At 50.7% G+C, this 22,225-nt stretch overlaps 1 protein-coding gene across 5 annotated transcripts in view; it reads right to left on the bottom strand.

The window, feature by feature from the left end:
* The window catches only part of LOC144773613 (transient receptor potential cation channel subfamily M member 2-like), a 1,994,366-nt gene that overhangs the window by 1,785,850 nt on the left and 186,291 nt on the right, over window positions 1–22,225 (bottom strand). For all 5 annotated transcript variants that reach the window (XR_013600026.1, XR_013600027.1, XM_078658754.1 and 2 more), the window contains exon 3: window positions 21,733–21,821. Coding sequence is in view for 3 of the 5 variants with exons in the window: in XM_078658754.1 (XP_078514880.1) it covers window positions 21,733–21,821 (89 nt within the window). In the remaining 2 variants the exon portion in view is untranslated. The remainder of the gene's footprint in view (window positions 1–21,732; window positions 21,822–22,225) is intronic.

Genomic DNA, 22,225 nt, shown 5'->3' with positions numbered 1-22,225 from the left:
CTTACATTGGTGGCAGCGTCGCGATAAGAACCTACGTCTAGGGATCGTACAGTACTGACACACTACCCGAACGAAGAAGCAGCCATGAGCGTCACGGCCGACAAGACCACCTTCCAGATGGAGCTTCTGGGAGACTATTCGCACCGTGAGCTCAAGCAATTCTGCAAGGATCTCCGTATCCCGTCAACGGGATTAAACACCAAAGAGGACTTCCAACAAGCTCTAACAGCCTGGGTGGAGGCCGGAGCACAACCTCCAGCACCGACAGAAGCCGATGGGGGGGGAGCCCCTCTGACCGAAACCCACGCTCCAGAGCGAGAAAGAACAGAGTCCCCGACGCGGACTCCCAGCACGGAGAGAGGTCTGTCTCCAGAAGAGATGGCCGACCGAGAACGCAACCGAAGCCACGAGCTAGAACTAGCCCGTTTGAAGATGGAGGGAGAACTCAAGCTGGCCGAGAAAAAGCTAGCCATCGAGCAGTTGCGGCTGCAAGGAGAATTGGAGGAGAAGAAGCTCCAACGAGAACATGACTGAAAGAAGCTCCAGCTGGAGCACGAGCGCAGCATATTGGAAATAGAACTAAAAGCCCGGAACGAAGGCAGCAAAACAGCAGCGACCCGAGAGGCCATTCCCCCGGTGGAACCCAAGGTCCACATCCCCAAGGACGTGGTCAAAGAATATTATAAAAACGATGACATCCAGCAATGGTTCAAGGCCTACGAGGTCGCCATGACCTCCCACCGAGTTCCGCAGAAAGATTGGGGAGCCGGGCTGTGGGGTCGATTCCTGAGCGAGGGGAGAGACACCCTACTCGACCTACCGTCTGCCGAACAGACCTCCTACAGCCACATGAAAGAGGCCCTCCTCACCAGGTACGGGCTCACTCCAGAAATGTACCGCCAACGCTTCCGGGACTGCAAGAAGATCCCCGGCACCACCTGGGTCGAATATGTCAACTTCTACAGCCGGGCCCTGGAAGGGTGGATCAAGGGCAGCAAAGTATCCACCTTCGAGGGACTCATCGACCTCATTGCCTACGAACATTTGTCCCTGAATTGCTTTGTGGAACTCCGGCAGCACCTCCTGGACAGCAAGTTGGCTGACCCCCGGAAGCTGGCCGTCGAGGCCGATCGCTGGGTGAGCACCAGAGTACCCCGGGGGCCCGGGGGAGACTCTGGCCGAAATGAACAGGGGTCTTCCCGCCAGAGGGGAGGGGTGAACCAGAATAGACAGAGGGGTTCCCAGGTAGGGTCCCCGCGTAGTCCCCCCAGAAACCAGCCCGGCACCTCGCCTCCCACAGCGCGCGCAGGGTTTCCCCCAGCTAAGCCAGGGCCCCGAGCCAGCCAAGCCTGCTTCCATTGCCAGCAACCAGGGCACTATGCCAATGACCCCCGCTGCCCTTTGTTCAAGAAACCTGCCGCGGCAGGCCCCCCAGCGCGCCACATCACCTCAGTAGCCCTAGAAGAAGAGGAGGGAGAAGAGGAGTTCGGGGGAGCTGACCCCGCAGCCATGATGTTAGTGTCCCTGGGTGATAGAGAGATGGTCCCAGGAGCCTCCCTACCCGACAATACCGAGAAGTATCGACAGCAGGTGACTGTCAATGGCCATCACATAGGGGCGCTCCGAGACACGGGGGCCAGTATCACTGCTGTGAAACGGCATCTAGTACACGAAGCCCAGATTGTCCCCCACATCTCCTGCAGAGTGATCGCAGCCGATAACTCCGTCCGCACCTGCCGGATAGCTCAAGTCCCGTTCGAATGGGGGGGCGTCTCGGGAGAGTTACGAGTGGCAGTCCGCTCTGACATGCCCGTGGACTGCCTGCTCGGCAACGATCTAGAGAGCTCCCCATGGCAGCGGGTTGAGAAGAGGACCCACCTGGAGATGGTGGGCCTGCCCGAATGGGCCTGTGTGAGTACCCGGTCGATGACCGCCCGAAGGATCACCCCTGCAGGGGCGACCTTAGAGGCGGCCCCAACGACCCCTGGGGACCCCGAGGTCCCTGAACCCTCCGAAGCCCCTGAACTGTTCCCCGGGGAGAGCTTCCCCTCCGACGCGGGTCCCCTCGGCCCTAGCGTCGAGTCGTCCCCGAGTCTGGACGACCTTCCTGAGCTGGCCCAGTGGCGCCAGGAAGGGGGACCGTCCCGTGAAGAATTCTGCCTAGAGCAGACCTCCTGTCCATCCTTGGTTGGGCCGCGGCAGCAGGCCGCCGCCCAGGCCACCAGGGACCAGTCCGGCTCCCACTTGGTATATTGGGAAAACGGCCTCTTATACAGCGAGCAAAAGTCCGCCGAACTAGGGTCCGGCCGAGTGCTGGTGGTCCCCCTACGCTTCCGCGGCTTTCTCCTGAACCTGGCAATGACGTACCCCTGGCGGGACACTTGGGACAAGACAAAACGTACCATCGCCTGGTCACCCACTTCTACTGGCCGGGCATGCGCTCCGATGTAGAAGGCCACTGCAAGTCCTGCCCCACGTGTCAGTCCAGCGGAAAGAGCGGAGGGAAGCGCAAGGCTCCTCTCCAACCCTTCCCCGTGGTCAGTACCCCCTTTGAGAGGGTGGGAATCGACATCGTGGGCCCCCTCGACCCCCAGACCTCCTTGGGGCACCGCTTTATCCTAGTGCTGGTGGACCATGCCACCCGCTACCCCGAAGCCATTCCCCTCCGGACGATGACCGCCCCTGTAGTGGGCCGGGCCCTCATGGCCATCTTCTCCCGGGTGGGATTCCCCCGAGAGGTCGTCAGCGATCGAGGGACCAACTTCATCTCGAAATACATGAAGTCCCTCTGGCAGCAATGTGGGGTGACCTACAAGTTCACCACCCCATATCACCCCCAGGGGAACGGTCTGGTGGAACGCTTCAACCGGACCCTCAAAGGGATGATCATGGGTCTCGAAGAGCCCCTGAGACGTAAGTGGGACGTCCTCCTCCCCTGTCTCCTCTTCGCGTACCGCGAAGTCCCCCAGAAGTCCCTGGGGTTCAGCCCCTTCGAGCTGCTCTACGGGCACCCCGTCCGGGGACCCCTCACCCTGGTCAAGGAAGGGTGGGAGACGGCGGCCCCAGAGCCCACTCTCGATGTGTTTCGATACATTTTGGCCCTCCGGAACCAGACGAGGAAGTTCCGAGAGCTGGCCGAGGCAAACCTCGAGGCCAGCCAAGAAGAAATGAAACGGTGGTATGACCAGAATGCCACTCTGGTCGAGTTCCAGCCCGGACAGCGGGTCTGGGTGATGGCCCCCGTAGAGCCCTGTGCCCTGCAAGATAAGTGGACAGGGCCCTTCAAGGTGGTCGAACGCTTGAGTCAGGTGACCTACCTCATCGATGTAGAGTCCCCCAGGAACCCCTTGCGGGTCCTTCACGTGAACCGCCTCAAGCCCCACTTCGCCCGGTCCGAGTTGAGTTTGCTCCTCGCCACGGACGATGGGGAAGAAGAAGAAACGGAGCCTCTCCCCGATCTCCTGTCCACGAAAGAGAAAGATGGCTCCGTAGAGGGAGTGAGTCTCTCCTCCTCCCTCTCTCCAGAGCAGCGTGAGGGCTGTCGCCAGTTGTTGGGACAGTTCTCGGACCTCTTCTCCCTCACCCCCGGCGTCACCAACTGGTGCGTCCACGACGTGGACACCGGGGACAGCCCTCCGGTACGGCACCGAGCCTACCGCGTCCCTGACCGAGTCCGGGCCTGTATCAAGGCCGAGGTATCGAAAATGTTGGCCCTCGGGGTGGTCGAAGCCTCTGACAGCCCATGGGCTAGCCCCGTGGTCCTGGTTCCGAAGGCAGCCGCCCCTGGTGCCGCTCCCGAGCTGAGGTTCTGCGTTGACTACCGCGGGCTCAACGCAGTCACCAGAACCGATGCTCATCCCATCCCCCGAGCCGACGAGCTTATCGATCGTCTCGGGGCTGCTCGCTTCCTTAGCACATTCGACCTGACCAGTGGATACTGGCAGATCGCCCTCACCGAGGGAGCTAAGGAAAGGTCCGCTTTTTCCACCCCGGATGGTCACTACCATTTCCGGGTGATGCCCTTCGGGATGAAGAACGCCCCCGCCACCTTCCAGAGGCTGGTTAACCAGGTACTGGCTGGGTTGGAAGAGTTCAGCGCTGCGTATCTGGACGATATCGCGGTGTACAGTTCCCACTGGCCCGAGCACCTCCAGCACCTCTGGGCGGTGCTGACCGCCCTGAGGAGGGCAGGTCTCACCATTAAGTCAAGCAAGTGCCAGATCGGACAAGGGTCCGTAATCTACCTTGGGCACCAGGTCGGAAGCGGCCTCGTAGCCCCCCTCCAGCCCAAGATCGATGCCATCGTGGCCTGGGAGGCCCCCACGACCCAGACGGAAGTGCGGGCGTTTCTAGGGCTCACGGGGTACTACCGCCGGTTCATCAAGGATTACGGCAGCATCGCAGCCCCCCTCACGGAGCTAACCTCCAAGAACCAGCCGAAGAAAGTCAGCTGGACCTCCGCCTGCCAGGAGGCGTTCGAAACACTGAAAGACGCCATGTGCACCGCCCCCATCCTACAGGCCCCCGACTACTCACGAGAGTTTGTAGTCCAGACAGACGCGTCCGAGCATGGCATCGGAGCGGTCCTGTCCCAGGTGAACAAGAGCGGCCTAGACCAACCAGTGGCATTCATTAGCCGAAGGCTACTCCCTCGAGAACAAAGGTGGAGCACCATCGAGCGGGAGGCCTTCGCGGTGGTTTGGGCCCTGAAGAAGCTGAGACCCTACCTGTTCGGTACTCACTTCCGGGTCCAGACCGACCACCGACCTCTCCGGTGGCTAATGCAGATGAGAGGGGAGAACCCCAAATTGCTGCGCTGGTCCATCTCCCTCCAGGGGATGGACTTCACTGTTGAGCACCGGCCTGGCTCTGACCACGCCAACGCAGACGGCCTCTCCAGATTTTTCCGCCTCAGCGAAGAGAACCCCCAAGAGGATGGGTAGTTCTCCCCGCCTTCAGCTGGGGGGGACGCGTGTTGGACCCGGCCTCGTGGCGTGGCCCGTCTCTGTCCCTCAGAACCCTGCGAGCGTAGGCCTGTACCCTGAGCCCCTGCGCAGCGTCCCCGTAAGAATAGCCTGCACCCAGCCGCCTGGTCGTCTCACCCCCGATGAGCCCAAACCCCCGTAAACCCACGACCAGGCCGCACGTCCCCGTCCCACTCCCGGCTCCGAGCGCCTAGACCTGGCATGCCCCACAAGGCCCGGACGCCATCTTCCCTCTCCGACATCCCTGTCTCCCTGGGCCTAGCGTGACCCCGGCCGCAGCGAAACCCAGACTCCAAAGGCGCGCCAGTCCCAGCCGGGGGGTAAAGGGCTCCCCGAGTGAGATAAGCCAGGGAGTTTCGATGGCACCTCCGGCCTCCCCTGAGAGACCGGTATCTGTCACACCCTTGGGCCTCCCCTGTGGCCCCGTTTCGATCACCCCTCTGGCCTCCCCGGGGGCTGGCTCCAGACCCGCTGGGTGTCTGGGAATTCTCGGACCCATCCTTCAAAGGGATCAAAGAGCCAACCGCCGGACCTCGCCAACGACCAGCCCCCAGGGCTTGAGACCTCCGCCTGCGAGGGTCCGGAGATCAAAGAGCAGAAGGACTATAACTGGGCCCGCCCGACAACTAGAGGGCAGTTGTATCTTGGACCTGAAGCCCTGCTGATCGGATCACGGCTGACCCTAAGAAGAACTCATCTGGAACCTCGGAGCCCTGCTGACGCTGTCGCGGCTCAAGCTGAACTGAACCATCGGAGCCCTGCTGACGCTGTCGCGGCTCCAGCTGAACTGAACCCTCGGAGCCCTGCTGACGCTGTCGCGGCTCCAGCTGAACTGAACCCTCGGAGCCCTGCTGACGCTGTCGCGGCTCAAGCTGAACTGAACCATCGGAGCCCTGCTGACGCTGTCGCGGCTCCCCCGAACCCCTCCAGACCGAGCCCTGCTGACCTCGTCGCGGCTCGAGGAATACTCTGGTCCGGCTGGACTATCGAGAGCACCGTCACGACCGAGCCGACTCGGCGGAGGTGAGGCAACCAGTACGACTATCATCTCGTACCCCCCGGCTCGAGGATTGAGAGCTGTGTATAGGGTACGGCTCGTATTAACCCAGAGACTAAAAGACTGTCCCGCTTCCCCCTTCCCGAATCCTCCGAGACTTTGTGGTCCCTGGACCACTGTGTATATAAGGGTGCCTCCTTCGTTATTTGCTTATATAAAGATATTGTTACTAAAACCCACCGGTGTGGTGTCTGTTCGTAGTGTGGTGTGAGCTCAGTGTGTACGATCCTAGACCCGAAGTCCTCCCCGGTGAGGACCTCACAATCAAGACTCGGCAAGTTCTGTGGGAGAGGTGGGCCCCGGTGTGGTCGGGTGAGCACCACCTGACCCTCGGGGATCCCCCTTCTTACACCGACCTTACCACCAAAAGTGGGGCTTGGTCATGAGGGCAGGCATCTCCACTAGCTGGAGAGGCCCTGGCCAGCATAACAAAGGACTGGAAGGTTTTGAACCTCACTGCCTTCCTTTCAATGCTGTTCCTGCTTGGGGGGTAGGTGTGAATCACCTCCACCCAGAGCAGGCTTTGTTTCATTCCCATAAGAGCAAAAGGCTCCCATCTCTCGGGGCCAACATGTCTAGAGGTGGCAGGCTGATGCAGACCCCAGTCAGGTACACACTAGTGGGTAGGTAGGTTTTCAGTTGGCACCTCTGAGGTGCCCTCTGAGTGCCTTTATTAATTAATCTGACACTGCAATCAGTGTGGGCTTATTAATAAGAGGTGTTTGGTAGCAAACATCTTAGAATTCAGTGAAGCCCTCATGGAGCTGTGGAACTCATAGTGACATGCTCCCAGCCCATATACTCACTATGACTTCACCGAGCACTTATAATGTCTAAAAATGGACTTTGACTATGCCCTCACATGAGGCATAGTGCACCCTGCCTTAGGGCTGTAAGGCCTTCTGTAGGGGTGACTTACCTATGCCTCTTCAAGCGCTGGTAGGCTGGCACACTGGGATGTGTTCCAGGTCGACTCTTCACTTTTATCTGCACCAAAACACACAGGCTGGAGTGTCAGTGTGTATGTGTTTGGTGAGGGTTCTCTTAGATTGGCATAATACATGCTGCAGCCCTTAGATACCCTCTCTGGTCACAAGCTTCTTGGTAACACTGGCACATTTTACAAGGGACGTATATGTGTGCCAGAGATGAGCCAATTGTGGAAACAAATATACAATTTTGTGAAAGAACACAGGCACAGCGAACCTGATTAGCAGGAACCTAGTGCACACACAAAGATGCATCAGAGTCAGGCAAAAAGAGGGGAAGTGCTGCAACAGAAACCCACTTTCCCACAAATATGAGCAGGAAAAGGTGCACTACGATCTCTAGAAAGAGAACATTATTAAGGCGGCCAACTTGGTCACCAGCTATGAAAATGGGGAACAGACGGGGTCAGTGAAGAATCTGCACGTCGACAGAGTATCACCAGATAGATCGTTACCAAAAGTAGGTAACTTTTTCTTCTGATGGATACTTTAACCTGCAGATTCCTGGCCTTTTGAATAGATTCCTTAAGCAGTGCCCAGCCAGGGTGCAAATGAATGGCTGGTTCAACTAAGAAACCCTGAAGGACAGAGTGTGTAAAAAGACCATCCCTCCACATAATGGTTTATGAAAGAGTGAAGGGTAGCCAAAGTTGACGCTTTGCAGATTTCTGCAATAGGAACTCCCCTTTCCAAAGCTGAAGTAGAAGATTTCACTCTGGTGGAGTGAGCCGTGGTGCCCTATAGGCGTTCTTTGCGAACAAAGGCGTAGCATATCTTAATGCACAGGATGATCCATTTTGACAACAACCTCTTCTGGGTGGCTTTGTACTTCATCTTACCAGTGTAGCCTATGAAAAACTGGCAATCAAGTTATAACTTTTTGTTATGGTTAATATACAAAATGATTGTTCTCTTGGTTGGGATACCGCCTACAATGCCTCTCTTTCTCTGTAGTAGGATGTGGACGACGAAAAAATGCAGGTAAGGTGATAGGCTGCTTCACATGACAGGGGGTGACCTTTGATATGAGGCAGCCGCTGTTCTAAGCACTAGGTTGTCAAGGGCGAAGGTAGTGAAGTAGGCTGGATGCTCAGCGGCTGCAACTTACTGATATGTCTTGGTGAAGTAATAGCTACAGGAAAAAAGCATTTGCAATGCAATTGGTCTCGCCTTTGGGAACTTATATGCATTTAGCTATGCAGCACATTAGCCTGGGTGCTGAAACATCTACTGATCTTTAACATGGAGTGAAAGTAAGCACCAAACTGCGTGACAAGCCAGGTATGGGAACACATGGGGAGTAATATTTCCTTTCAGTGGGAAATGGTATAGTCCAAAGCTCTGTTTTTAAAATTAAAGCAGGGCCTTTGGTGGTGATAGAACTAAAAATACAAGATTTGAAAAAAATATTATTTTCTACGGGACCTCGTGGGAGACAATTTCTATGGCCTGGAATATAGAGAATGCCAAAGTGATTCTGGTATTGTACTGACCTCTGCTGGTCGTTTTCTATCAAGACAGTTAAATAGAGGCAGGTGAACAGAAAAACAAGTCCCTAAGCGGAAGCAGACAACTCCTAGGGCTGATCTCCAGAGCCCACAAAGTACATACACATATAAGTATACTAAAAGTATATACTAAAGTGTATATACTAAAGTATATGCTAAAGTATAAACAAGTTCAAATGGGGGCATTATGAAAGGGGCTGGTACGCACATGTTGATGAGGCCCTTCAGAAACCTTAACTATTGTTGATTTGAAAACGGATGGATGGTCTGCGTGATAGAGATAAGTGACAAGGCCTTTTACGGTCTTAAGTGGGCACACCTGCTGGGCCAATGTAAGGCCCAAGAGTAAGATGTCCGATAAGTGGGCCTTAAGAGGATCCACAGAATTGTCTGGGAACCATTTGACAAACTTACTGCATCTCCCAGAATATACCATTTCAGTGGAGTGTCTGTGAGCGCTTAGGATAATATCTACCAATTCAGCAGCTACAGAAAAAGGATTGTAGTTCCAGGCATGAAGGTGTAGGCTCTAGAGGTTGAAATGCAATACCTACCGCAGCAAAAGGAGGTCCACCCTGCGAGGAAGACTGAACTGAGTGGGGGCATGAGGAGAGGTGCATCAGGACTGCATACCACACAGACAGACAGACAGACCAGGACTATTAAGATGACTTTGGTGCAGTTGTAGCAGATTTTCCTAAGCACTCAAGGAATCCAGTGGCAGTTGGCTTGTACCGAGGGTGGTAGGCGAGGGCTGTTCACATAAAAAAAAGGAACTGCCCTACCCAATATTGGCGCTGATTTCAGAAGCATGAAAGCATGGCAGGATTAGATAGAACAGGCTCTCCTGGCACTCCTAAGAGCACTGGAGGCCCGCGCTTTCTCTAACCCAGCTGGGTTAGAGAACTTTAGAATGTGCACGTCTGGCTGGCTGGCCGTCCCAAGAAGGCCAGCCAAACAGACATGCATATTTTAATGCACTCATCTCCCTGCTGCTCCCCCTCAGCAGCGCTGGCCCCACCCAGTCCTGAATCTTAGTTCGGGGCGGGTTGCTAAAAAAGAAAACTGGAATAAGTAAACTTTATTACCTTTTTATTTTTCAGCTCTGAAACTAGTGGGGCGTCGCTCCTCTGCTTTAATGGAGGAGCTGTCCCTGAAGGAATCAAGGGTATGATGGGAGGAGATGGGGGTAACGCACAGTAAATCAGACAGCTCCACTTCAACCAAAACACATCCTGCAACGGATACAGGAGGGCACATAACTCTGGGCACTCAGCATTGCTGTGGGTGGCGAAAAGTTCAACCTGAGTTGTACCCCATAGATTGAAGATGAATTGAATCACCTCTGGGTGAGTCAGCAATCGTGGTCAGCAAGGTGGAGCTGACCGAGACTGTCGGCTTGGACATTCAGAACTTCATCTAGATGAGTGGCAACCAGCCATAACTGATAGTGTTATGCCATAGACCCGAGCAGTAGCGCCTCAACAGAGAAGATGCAACCCAACATATATCCCTGTTTAGTAATATACCACATCATGGCTGTGTTATTCCTCAAGATCTGGAGACACTGACTGCTAAGAGATGGCAGAAAGTAGTAGCAGAATAATGTGAATCAACTGCTTTCCAGAGACCAGAGGCCTCCGATATACAGGTAATCCAGATGAGCTCCCCACCTGAAGGTGGAAGAATCTCTGCTAATGTTAGTCACTACTGGTGGTGACTGTAATGGTCTCCCTTGCACCAGGTTGCCTTCCACAATCCACCACATCAAATCTGTGGCAGTGTCCCCCAAGACTGTATTAGAACACCATAGATCTCTGCCATGTCAGTACCAATGCTTGCGGGGGCACCATTGAGGTCCCTCAAGTACCAGCGTGCACAGGTTGCCACCAAAATGCAGACCTAGACTTCGGAAACATCAGAATCATAGTCTGAATTTCTCCTGACAAAGTGGCTTGTTGATGGAAAAGCCCAAGTCGAACAGAAGAGAAGCTGTGACTCGCTGGTGTTGCAAAACCACCTCTGGGGACTCAACTTTGATAGTGGGGGAATTGGTAAAGGGGCATGTTGGGAGGGTAGGAAACACTTCCGTTCCACAATTTGCAAGACCCATTGGTCCGAAGTAATTCCACCTCTAGGATGGTGGAAAGTAGGATACCCATCCTCCAACTGGCACCCTGTGATCGGAAAACAGGAAACTAGGGCTACTTACCTGTGGTGACTGGAGAGGAGGATGAGGACGAAAAGGGAGTTAGATGGAAGGGAGGGCTTCTACCTTTGCCATGTCTTTGATACTGGCAGCACAGCAGGTTAGTTTGCTGCTGTTGGGAGCTTTGACCTTGCCGTTTGACTCGAAAGGAGAAACCAGGAAACATCCATTATTGACAGCAATCCCCCTGCTGCTGAGTGGGTAGGCAAAGCAACCTCACAGTAACCTTCATCTCCTTAAATCTTTCAAGAGCCAAATCTGCTTTTGCACTCAAAAAGCGTGACCTATCAAACGTGATATCCATTAAGGTAAGATGCACATTTCGTAAAAATCCCAAGTTTATGAGCCATGCTTGGGGACACAAGAACAAGGACGTGTCTATGGCTGGTAGATGCCTGGAGCATCAACATTAGAATGTTTTCCTTTCAAAGCTGTTGCTGTGAACAAAGGCCTCAAAGAGGCCGAGGGGATATCAACCCCCTTCGGCTCCGTAAGGCCTTTGTTTTACAAATTTGAACATTCTGCCCTTTAAGGGTAGAATATTCTAGAAGCCTTGTAGCCCTCTGTGACGGGGCGGGACGCCCCTGTGAGGACAATGAGTATGAGGAGTCTGTTTCCCGTGACTGGTGGTCAGCTGTTCCCCTCTCGCCCCTTTCTCTTCCCATCCAGCAGCCTTCTTCCCTTTCCGTGGAGGAATGGTCAGCCGCTGACTCGGTGTATCCATGGGGATACGAGGAGGAAACAGGACGCTACACCTTTAAGCCCGATTGCGGTGCAGACGAGGCCCCGCCCTTCCAGAGCGTCATCGTGCCAAAAGGAGGAGGATCCGGGAAGACGCCGGACGACGATTCCCCGGAGGACGAGTGCGGTGTGGAGTGGAAACGGAGTGCGGACCAGAGAAGCGAAGTCTGGAGCAGCCCAGCCGAGATCAACAAGCCAGGAGGCCAACGTTCCGGCGAAGCGCCCCGCCACGCTCCCACGGGAGGGGCGTGGCTTACAAAGGTACGGGGCAAAGTAGCGGGTTGGAGTGGTCAGCCCTCTGCGTGACAACCGCCTGATCGACTCCCTGTACCCCTACCTCACGAGCACTACCGACACAGCCGCTGTTTTGTAATACACTGGGCACTTGGTTTCCTTCACTCCCGGTCCCTAAACTCCAAGCTCCGGACGTCCTCCTGATTCTTCTTTGTTTGTTCTTTTCTTTTGGGTGGCGTTATCCCGGACATTGCCTGGAGGCCGAGTACACCACCATCACTCTGGCTGCAACACCCCCCTGTCAACGCCGCAACACCCTGGAACTCACGATTTTCCCAAAGGGCGTCAGAACGGAGCCCGACGAGATCGCCAGAATAAGACTGACTAACAGAAGGAAAAAAGCTTACTTAAAAATAAAGCCCTCTCTAAAAGCCTTATTTCAGCCTACTGACTCCATTCCTTTCCCTCCGGCCCCTACCCCAGTACAAGTGGTGTCAGAAGTGGGATTACAATCCCAGTCCGTCTGTGATCCCGAGATGGACGCCCTGATTCAGCATCTTATCAAGGGACAGGAAAAACTGGAGTGGGCTGTAGAGAGACAATTGTCAGCGGCTCAGGCTGACCGAGATTTGTTTAAAAATACCGGCACGGCCCAACTGGAATGTATGCAAAAGACTGTACCGATCCCAGTAGGCACACCGCATGTAGAGAATAGTATTCATGTGCCCAACCCCTCGGGGATCGCCCTACAAAAGTACGTACATGGCGAAGACCCGGACGCCTTCCTTATGAATTTTGAGCGAGCGGCGAGAGCACTGGGTTGGCCTGAAGAGAAGTGGCCCTTTTTCCTGGCACCCTTGTTAACCGGAGAGGCGCAGTTCGCCTACCAGGTGGCTAATCCCGCAGGCAATGCTCCCTACCACCTTATGAAGAATGTGATCTTGGACCACTTGGGGTTAGACCCCGAAACATACAGAGTACGGTTCCGAAAGGAGAAGGGTACCCCTGGTGAGAACCCCAAGAACCTGTTTTTCAGACTAAAAATGATGGCAGACAAATGGCTAAAGTCAGAGACCAGTACCAAAGAGGAGATTTTGGCTAAAATATATTTGGAACAATTTATGGAGGCTCTCCCATATGGGTCACAGAGATGGTTGAGGCAACACTCAGGTCTCACAGTGGAGCAAGCCATAGAAATGGCCGCTAATTATGCCCGAGCACAACCACGTGGGTCAGGGTGGGAACCCGAGAGACACCCCAAGCACGTGACACCATCTAAACCTGAGAGGAAAACAAAGATGATAACGGAAACCGTTAGACCCAGACCTCTGAGAATGGAATCCCCGATGACTCGTGGACCCCAATGTTTCGAATGTGGTGAGTGGGGCCACATTGCCCGTTTGTGTCCTCGGAAACAACAAGCGGAAGAACCAATGGAAGTGGGCTACCTACCAAAAACCGTTCTATACTCCACCGAGATGGGAACATCATTCTACGTGAGTATAACCATAAACGACAATATAGTGAAAGCTCTTTTAGATTTTGGGTGCAGACAGTCTGTAGTACAAGAACGCCTTGTTCATCCTAAACAGTATGTTCCCGACACCCTGGTTCATATTCGTTGTGTCCATGGAGACGTTAAGCCCTATCCATTAGCACAAGTCATCATACGCCCAAAAGACAAACCAGCCTGTCTAGTGAAAGTGGGTGTAGTGGACTCTCTCCCCGAAGATGTGATTTTAGGGGTAGACAACCCCGAGTTCCTCGCCTTATTCAGGAAGTCTCTGATTGATCGTTCTCCAAGGGTGGCGGGTCCCCAATCTGCTCTCATTACCCCTTACCCTTGGATCATGGATCGTAACTTTAAATTTGCACAAGCAGAGGATAGAACCTTGTATAACGCATGGGAAGCTGCTCATGCTACCCAAGACAAACCAAACACCCCTTTTCCCCGATTTATTATACGAAATGATCTCCTGTATAGGGAGGCCGACCTAGGAAGTACTCTCCAGCTCCTGGTACCCACCTCCTTCAGGGAACAAGTGCTATTTTTCGCCCATGCTCATCTGACAGCAGGACACGCCGGTAAAGAAAAGACTACCAAGAGCATCATTCGGCATTTTTTTTGGCCAGGAATCTACAAGGACGTCCAGGAGTACTGCAAAAAGTGCGACATATGTCAAAGGAGGAACACCCATAGACCCAGGGCTGCACCGCTACAGCCCATGCCCATTATCGGTGTGCCCTTCGAGAGGGTAGGAATGGACTTGATCGGGCCCCTTCCGAAGTTATCTAGGGGTCATCAGTACGCACTAGTCATTGTGGACTATGCCACTAGGTTCATAGAGGCGTTCCCCTTACGGGCCCCTACCACCGCCAAAATCTCCGAAAAATTTGTGGAACTCTTTGCCCGGGTAGGATTTCCGAAAGAGGTCCTCACAGATCAAGGAACACCCTTTACGTTCCGCATGATGAAGGAAGTATGCAAAATCCTAAACATACGACATCTAAAGACATCGGTCTATCATTCCCAGACCGATGGTCTGGTGGATCGATACAACCAAACGTTGAAATCCACCTTGAAGAAGATGCTGTCCACTGAAGGGCCCTCATGGGACCGTTTGCTTCCCTTGGCGTTATATGTGCTTCAAGCACAAAAGCAGAGCAGCCTTGGATGTTCAGCGTTTGAGCTACTATATGGACGCCTCCCTAGATCATTGTTGGAGATCACTAAAGAGACATGGGAAACCCAGGAGGCCGAAGAACAGAAGACGCTCCTGGAATACACCACGCAGTTAAGAGCTAAACTGGGGAAACTAAGAGGCCTTGCCGACACTAATTTGGAACAACATAAACAAAAACAAAAACAATATTACGACCGAGGAACCAAATTGAGGAAACTCCAGATCGGGGAATGGGCGCTCGTGCTTCTCCCCTCTCTTGCCAACAAAAAGGAATGGATGGGGCTCTATGAAGTGGTAGAGACGATAGGGAATACCACATATAGACTGAGGCTCTCCCCAACGAAAACACAAAGCTATTGCATCAACCTGTTAAAGAAATGGATAGGACCCATTCCACGTGGTAACAACCTGGTGCTTCCCCTGATGGCCGAACACTCCTCTACGTTAGAACACCTGGTTGTCAACCCCGATATAACCGATCAGATGAGAAAGGAACTCTTTGATGTCCTACGTCCCTTGTTCACGATCTTTTCCGACCTACCGGGAAAAACCATGTTGGTGGAACATTGTATTGAGACGACTCCAGGAAAAATAGTGAAGCAGCGGCCTTACAGGATCCCTGCGTCCAGACGAGAAACCATGAGGAAAGAGGTCTTGGACATGCTGAGACTAGGCGTTATCCGACCATCGAAAAGTGATTGGGCCTCCCCGATCGTGATGGTCCCGAAACCCGATGGGTCCAAACGATTTTGCATGGATTTTAGAGCCCTGAATGCAATATCAACGTTTGACGCATATCCCATACCCCGGGTCGACGAACTGGTAGAAAAACTGGGAGACGCTGTATTCATCACCACCCTTGACCTTACTAAAGGATATTGGCAGGTGCCCCTCCGTGAGGAGGACAGAAAGAAGACCACCTTCTGCACAGACGAAGGACTCTATGAGTTTACGGTCCTCCCTTTTGGACTGCATGGCGCCCCTGCCACTTTCCAGAGGCTTATGAACTGTGTGTTGAAACCCTATGCGTCATTTAGCTCAGCCTATCTAGACGACATAGTAATTTACAGCAAAACGTGGGAAGAGCACCTGAAACACGTCCGTATCATTTTGTCAGCACTACAACAAGCCGGCTTACATATCAACTCGAAAAAGTCCTGTGCAGCATTCACAAGGGTCAACTACTTGGGATATGTCCTGGGAGAAGGTACCATCGCGCCACAGGCAGAGAAGATAAAAGCCATTCAAAACACAGGTTTTCCGAGCAACAAAAGAGAACTAAGAGCATTCCTCGGTTTGATTGGCTATTATAGACGCTTTATCCCTAACTTTGCTGAAGTCGCTGCACCTCTCACGGACCTTCTACACAAAGACAACAGACCCAAGGAGATACAGCATCCTTCCCAGGAGGCACAAAACGCTTTTAAACAGCTAAAACACATCATAACAAGCGCCCCTGTCTTGGAGTCTCCCAATTTTGAGAAAACTTTCCTCCTTGCCACTGACGCATCCAATGTAGGTCTAGGGGCCGTGTTGTCACAAAGAGGCGACGATGGCATAGAACATCCCATCCTATATGCCAGCCGGAAGCTGTTCCCTAGGGAATGTAAATATTCCACGGTAGAACGTGAGTGCTTGGCCATTAAATGGGCCATCGAGAAATTGCAATACTATCTGGAAGGAAAAAGCTTCATCCTCCAAACAGACCATGCTCCTTTAAAATGGATGTACCAGAACAGGACTTTGAACGCCAGGGTTCTCAGGTGGTTCCTCTCCCTCCAACCCTATTCCTTTACAGTACAAAATAAAAAGGGCACGCATAACGGCAATGCAGACTATCTCTCTCGGACCTTTCCTCTCCCCGATCGGGAGAATCCAGGGGGGGAGGTGTGTGACGGGGCGGGACGCCCCTGTGAGGACAATGAGTATGAGGAGTCCGTTTCCCGTGACTGGTGGTCAGCTGTTCCCCTCTCACCCCGTTCTCTTCCCATCCAGCAGCCTTCTTCCCTTTCCGTGGAGGAATGGTCAGCCGCTGATTCGGTGTATCCATGGGGATACGAGGAGGAAAAGGAGGAAACAGGACGCTACACCTTTAAGCCCGATTGCGGTGCAGACGAGGCCCCGCCCTTCCAGAGCGTCATCGCGCCAAAAGGAGGAGGATCCCGGAAGACGCCGGACGACGATTCCCCAGAGGACGAGTGCGGTGTGGAGTGGAAACGGAGTGCGGACCAGAGAAGCGAAGCCTGGAGCAGCCCAGTCGAGATCAACAAGCCAGGAGGCCAACGTTCCGGCGAAGCGCCCCGCCACGCTCCCACGGGAGGGGCGTGGCTTACAAAGGTACGGGGCAAAGTAGCAGGTTGGGTGGGTTGGAGTGGTCAGCCCTCTGCGTGACAACCGCCTGATCGACTCCCTGTACCCCTACCTCACGAGCACTACCGACACAGCCGCTGTTTTGTAATACACTGGGCACTTGGTTTCCTTCCCTCCTGGTCCCTAAACTCCAAGCTCCGGACGTCCTCCTGATTCTTCTTTGTTTGTTCTTTTCTTTTGGGTGGCGTTATCCCGGACATTGCCTGGAGGCCGAGCACACCACCATCACTCTGGCTGCAACACCCCCCTGTCAACGCCGCAACACCCTAGAACTCACGATTTTCCCAAAGGGCGTCAGAACGCAGCCCGACGAGATCGCCAGAATAAGACTGACTAACAGAAGGAAAAAAGCTTACTTAAAAATAAAACCCTATCTAAAAGCCTTATTTCAGCCTACTGACTCCATTCCTTTCCCTCCGGCCCCTACCCCAGTATACCCTCCTTAGTGGGCTATACTGGCCTTTAAAGGCTGGCTCCCTTCCTAATGCTGGAGCGGGCTCTTAACAGGCCTGTATAGCCCACTACGATGGGCTATAAGGCTATATACATATATCTTGAAGTTTGGGATTTTTTTTGTGTGGTGGCTGCTTGTTTTTGCACGTGTTATATAAAAAGGTTAGGTGCATAACAGAATAAAATAAGTTTATTGTTGTACATTTTGCCTATGCTTGCATTAAATATGTTTTACTTGTGAAATATGTCACATTATTTTGTATCTGAATTACATTTCTTTGATAGAAACTAGCTCTATTCGTATTGAGATCATGAGATGTCTGTGAGCTAGCACCTGCTTTGTCACATTTACGCCACATACTTGCAATCCCCTGTTGATACTGTCCCATATGTGTGCTAGGACCACAACTACTGACAGTGTGGTTCATTAGCCTGTGTATTGCATAGTGCACCTGATGCACAGTTATTAAAAGGGAGGTATCTACATGTCCCTGATAATCTGTATTATGTGATTTTTCTTTTGAGATGTTCTAGATAAGGAATTTAGGAACACCTGACTTAATCATTGAGGAAAAAATGTTTACCCCATTAGACGATGTCACCATATGTGAGGACATCCATTCAGATAGAATTCCGATGTAACTATCTACCTTTAGATGGCAGAGGATAATGAAGGGTACCCAAATGAAGAGATTAGAAGTATTGCCTTTGAGAATGACAGTGTGTTCTAGACCAGAATTGTCCCATGGCATATGGCCACTCCCTCGCAGATTGCAGGCCACCTGCTTGCAATCCCCTTGTTAAATACAATAAACTGTTTTTGTACTAAATTGAAGGAAACTAACAACTGTGTCCCATTTCCTACGTCACTAGGTTCTGCGGGATTAAGTCATAATAACCTGCGGAACTCTGATTTAAACCTAATTCCCATCAGTGACAGCTATAGATGAGAAGCAGACGTCTTGGCCCTACAGTCCCAGCACCCAGAAAGCAGCAAGGCTGGCCAGCGATCGCCAGCGCGCCATCAATGGTATCTCCAAAGCATCGTACTTGCTCCATCAGTCGGCATTGGACATCACAGAACCAGAGTTTCAGTGCAAAAGAGCAAAAGAGAAGGATTCCTGTTGTTTTGAGGCTTCAGTTTTTCCACCTGTCATGTGCTGGTAACCTCTGACAGTGTGCAGTTCCTTGAGCCCCTGGGCCTGAGTTTTGGCCACACACACCCCCTTTTCTTTGCTCCAACGGAAGGGCAGTGCACCGGAGGATCCAAGATTGGCAAAAGGCACTACATTGTGGTACCCATGATGAAAAGAAAATTAAATGAAAGAGCAGCCCGAGCATCCTCTGATACTGAATAATCGAGTGTTGGAGCCTGAAAGTGTCACTGAGTGTGAAAGTCTGTTGCTCTTTCCCAATTAATAGAACTTGGGTCTGCACAAGATGATCTGTGCCTATGACCAATGAAGAGCACAATATTTGTAGTGTCTGCCGCAGAGGAGAGACACTGGTGCACTGCATTAAGACATTGAGACTTTCAAGTGAGCTGTGAGTGTTTGCCAGGAGGGCACTCCAACAGATACTGAGAAGCACTATTTTCATGAAAGGCCTGAATAAAGAGGCCCAATGCGGAAGAAAAGAACAGAAGCAGATTTGATGGACAATAGAAGCCTGCCAGAGAGGATTGGACGGACTTTGGGTATAGTTATGGTTGCACAAGCAGTTACCGTGCGATTGCATAGAATGGGTGTTAGGAGACTGATTCTTATTGTTTTACTGGCATTCTCAATAGTCACTGAAATACATAGGAGCCCTGAAAATGTTTGCTAAATAATTTTAGGATTTGCTTTTGCCTAGGGTTGTGAAAAAATGATAAACCTGTTTGTAATAGTGGTCATTACTTTCTTAATGTTGATTATGACCCGATGCTTTGTTCTTTTTGTATTCCTGCTGATAGCTTACATATACCTACTTAAATGAAATGAGTAGAATGCTCGCCTAAGCAATGAATTAGGCTTTGCCTGTGTAATGGCAAAAGGAGGGTCTGAGGTTCTTTAATTTTTTACATTGAACTCCATTTTGTGTTGCCTTTACACAGGCTGCATGATTCACGAAGTGTCTCTGCCCTTTGGACTGCAACGTGTTGAAAACCCCCTCTGTCCTTGTTTTGAAACCAATCTCAGACACCAGCTGGCCTAACTAATTATTGTCTGGACTACTTAATCCCTGTATCAACTATCTGTTAGCCTTTAGTATTCTTCTCGTGCCGTGTCTTATCTTTTGGCCTTCGCTATTCTCTCCCTGTGTTTTCCTATTACACAACCTTTCTTTTGAAGCATACAGACATGTCCTGCCATTACTGATTGATCTATAGGTGGTGTAATTGATTGACTTATCGGGTTGGGCAAGAGCACGACTCAAGGGGGATGTTCTGGTTACATGATGCCTTGTTTTGAATGTTTTCCTATTTGCTAATATTTGGCAGATCTTGTATGTCCATAATAGGTATTTTGAATGCTTGCAAAAGCTAGGACGGCCCCTTACTTTTATGCTGAGTTTGTAACCCTAAGCATATATAAGGCCTCTGTTTTCTGTACTCCTCAGACTGCCTCATTCAGTTGCTAAGGCTTCTGTGTGTCTTTTCATATTTCAGCTTCTGTGCCAACTTCTTTGTTATCAAGTATTAGTGAGATCCCTGAGAATGAAGATTGGAGTTTCTTCAAAGGCAGTATCCACAAACCTCACCCACAAGGACTACAAAGAGAATGCTATGTATGAAACTGTCCAATCACACAAACACAAGCAAGCACCCTCATGGCTATTAACAGGGACTAAAACCACGTTATGTAATATCTCGTTTACCACATTAGTCTACAATATAGTTTTTTAAGGAGTAACATAGATATTAAGTCACAAATAATCCTTGATGCGATAAAACGTATTGAAGTTCATAGATATATTTACTTAATGATAATACAAATCCTAAATTTTTTTCAACACTAACACTGCTTGGACAATCTATTTACTTTGAGTGATATGTACATATAGATGCTTATATAGAGGGTTTCGCCTGCCACTAATAACTACAGTAAGTGCCATGAATATATTTATGTTTTAGAAGAGAAATACATGTATTTGAAACCATAACAAATGCAATTCAGGATGAATGTGGACAGCAGACCATTTAAATATTGCCGATTCAATGTACATATGTGCATTTTTAGAGGGGTTTAATTAAGCAAACAAAACTTTACCAAGCATCATGTGTATATTTACATGCATGTGTAAATTATTTACATTTTGCTATTAGAAAAAATAGCAATAAAGCCCCTTCCGTCCTTCCCATTCCTACTTCCTCTTCTCATCTCAAACCTTTCTGACTACTATGAACTCCCAAACATCCTACTCAATCTTTTGCCACTCCTTTTTAGCCATGCCCCGACTAAAAAGCACACATGACCTTTACTTACAAACGCAACTCACTACTTTCCCTTTTCAAATCTACTTTTATCATTCTATCCCTACCTCAAACTCTACTAAAGACACAAGACATCAAGAGCACAATCCTAACACAAATAAAGCACAAGAAAAAATAAAACAAAGATTCTGGAGTAGTGTGCTACTCGCCGAAAAAGTGTTTTAACCCCTTCAGTGCGGCGCACATTCAGCGGACGTCGCGTGCACTACCTTGGTAGTGCTGCGCACGTCCGCTGAACGTTCCGGCCCCGCCCGCGCAATAGAACGTTCCACACCAGTGCAGAAAGTTTGGCGCAGCGGAGGTGTTAATGCCTTGTCAGGGGTTGTTAGCACTATATAAATACACTAACAATTTACAATGAACATGCAGCGAGATTTAGATGATGAAGTCCACTCTACCATCCAAGAGAAAGCCTTCACTGTTTAAACTCTTTAATCCTAAATTTCAAAGTGTAAATGGAGGAACCAGTGATATAGTGAGCATGCAATAGTATCTCACTTCTGCATTTCCAGGGCTAGTTAATCAAGTGGAGTGTGTGGCTTTTAAAGCAGGAAGCTTTGTTTTCAACATGGCTTCTGCAGTTACCAAATAGTCCCTTCCAGCTACTGCGGTGCCAGAGAACATTGCACTTTACGCTGCTCAATCAAAGCAATCACTATGATGGGGAATAATACACCTTTGATCCAATAGCATGACGGTAAGAGAGAAAAATCCTCTGCCCCGATCCAAGATGAGACTGACATTGTCTCAAAGTAATGGCTCGATGGTGCTGATTTTAACAAGCAAATGGTTAAAGGGGGCCACTCGCCTGACCTAGAAATTAACCACTTAGAGCAAGTACTACTATAAGATCCATAACCAATCTCAGTTTTGAAGGGTGAAGGACAAGATATCAGTAATATGGAAGAAGGGATGGAATAGAAAGAGTAGCTCTGCAAACAACAAAAGATATATTCAGAGTGGGGACACAGGGACAGATGATAATGAAGTGGTGGCATTGTGGTATATTCCTGTGGGTTAATCTTACTGTTCATCATCCGGTTTTGAGCTCTTGATGTACTTAACACATTCCTTTTTCTTTATGTGATCTAAGATCCAGATATTTGGCTGTTGATCCTGAAAGTAAACAGATAGAATAGTGCTCAACTTATGATAACATGTCAAACTACAGAGCATGCCGTCTCGGTACATCTCACTGAGTGCTATTTACAGCTGAAAAAATGACTTTCCCTGTCTGAAGAGCAGAAGGCATTATTTTACTGCAGGTGACCACTATTTCAAACCCCACCTCCCTCCACCTGACCCTTTAAAGTAGGAAGTGCACAGCAATAGCTAAGGGAAAGTTTATTTTTGTCACACGCTACATATTTTCATTTCCCTGATCTTAAGCAGGACAGGGTAATTGCATCATTAACCATTTAAAACAACTCAACTGGCTTTTCTCAAACCACAGATGACAGACTTATATATCCTAAGAAAATACAGGTCACAAGAGAGAGAGATTACATTTTAACAGTTTC

Source organism: Lissotriton helveticus, chromosome 8, assembly GCF_964261635.1.
Source record: "Lissotriton helveticus chromosome 8, aLisHel1.1, whole genome shotgun sequence".
Taxonomy (NCBI): domain Eukaryota; kingdom Metazoa; phylum Chordata; class Amphibia; order Caudata; family Salamandridae; genus Lissotriton; species Lissotriton helveticus.
Note: the sequence above shows the minus strand (reverse complement) of the source record. Positions and strands in the feature narration are given on the sequence as shown.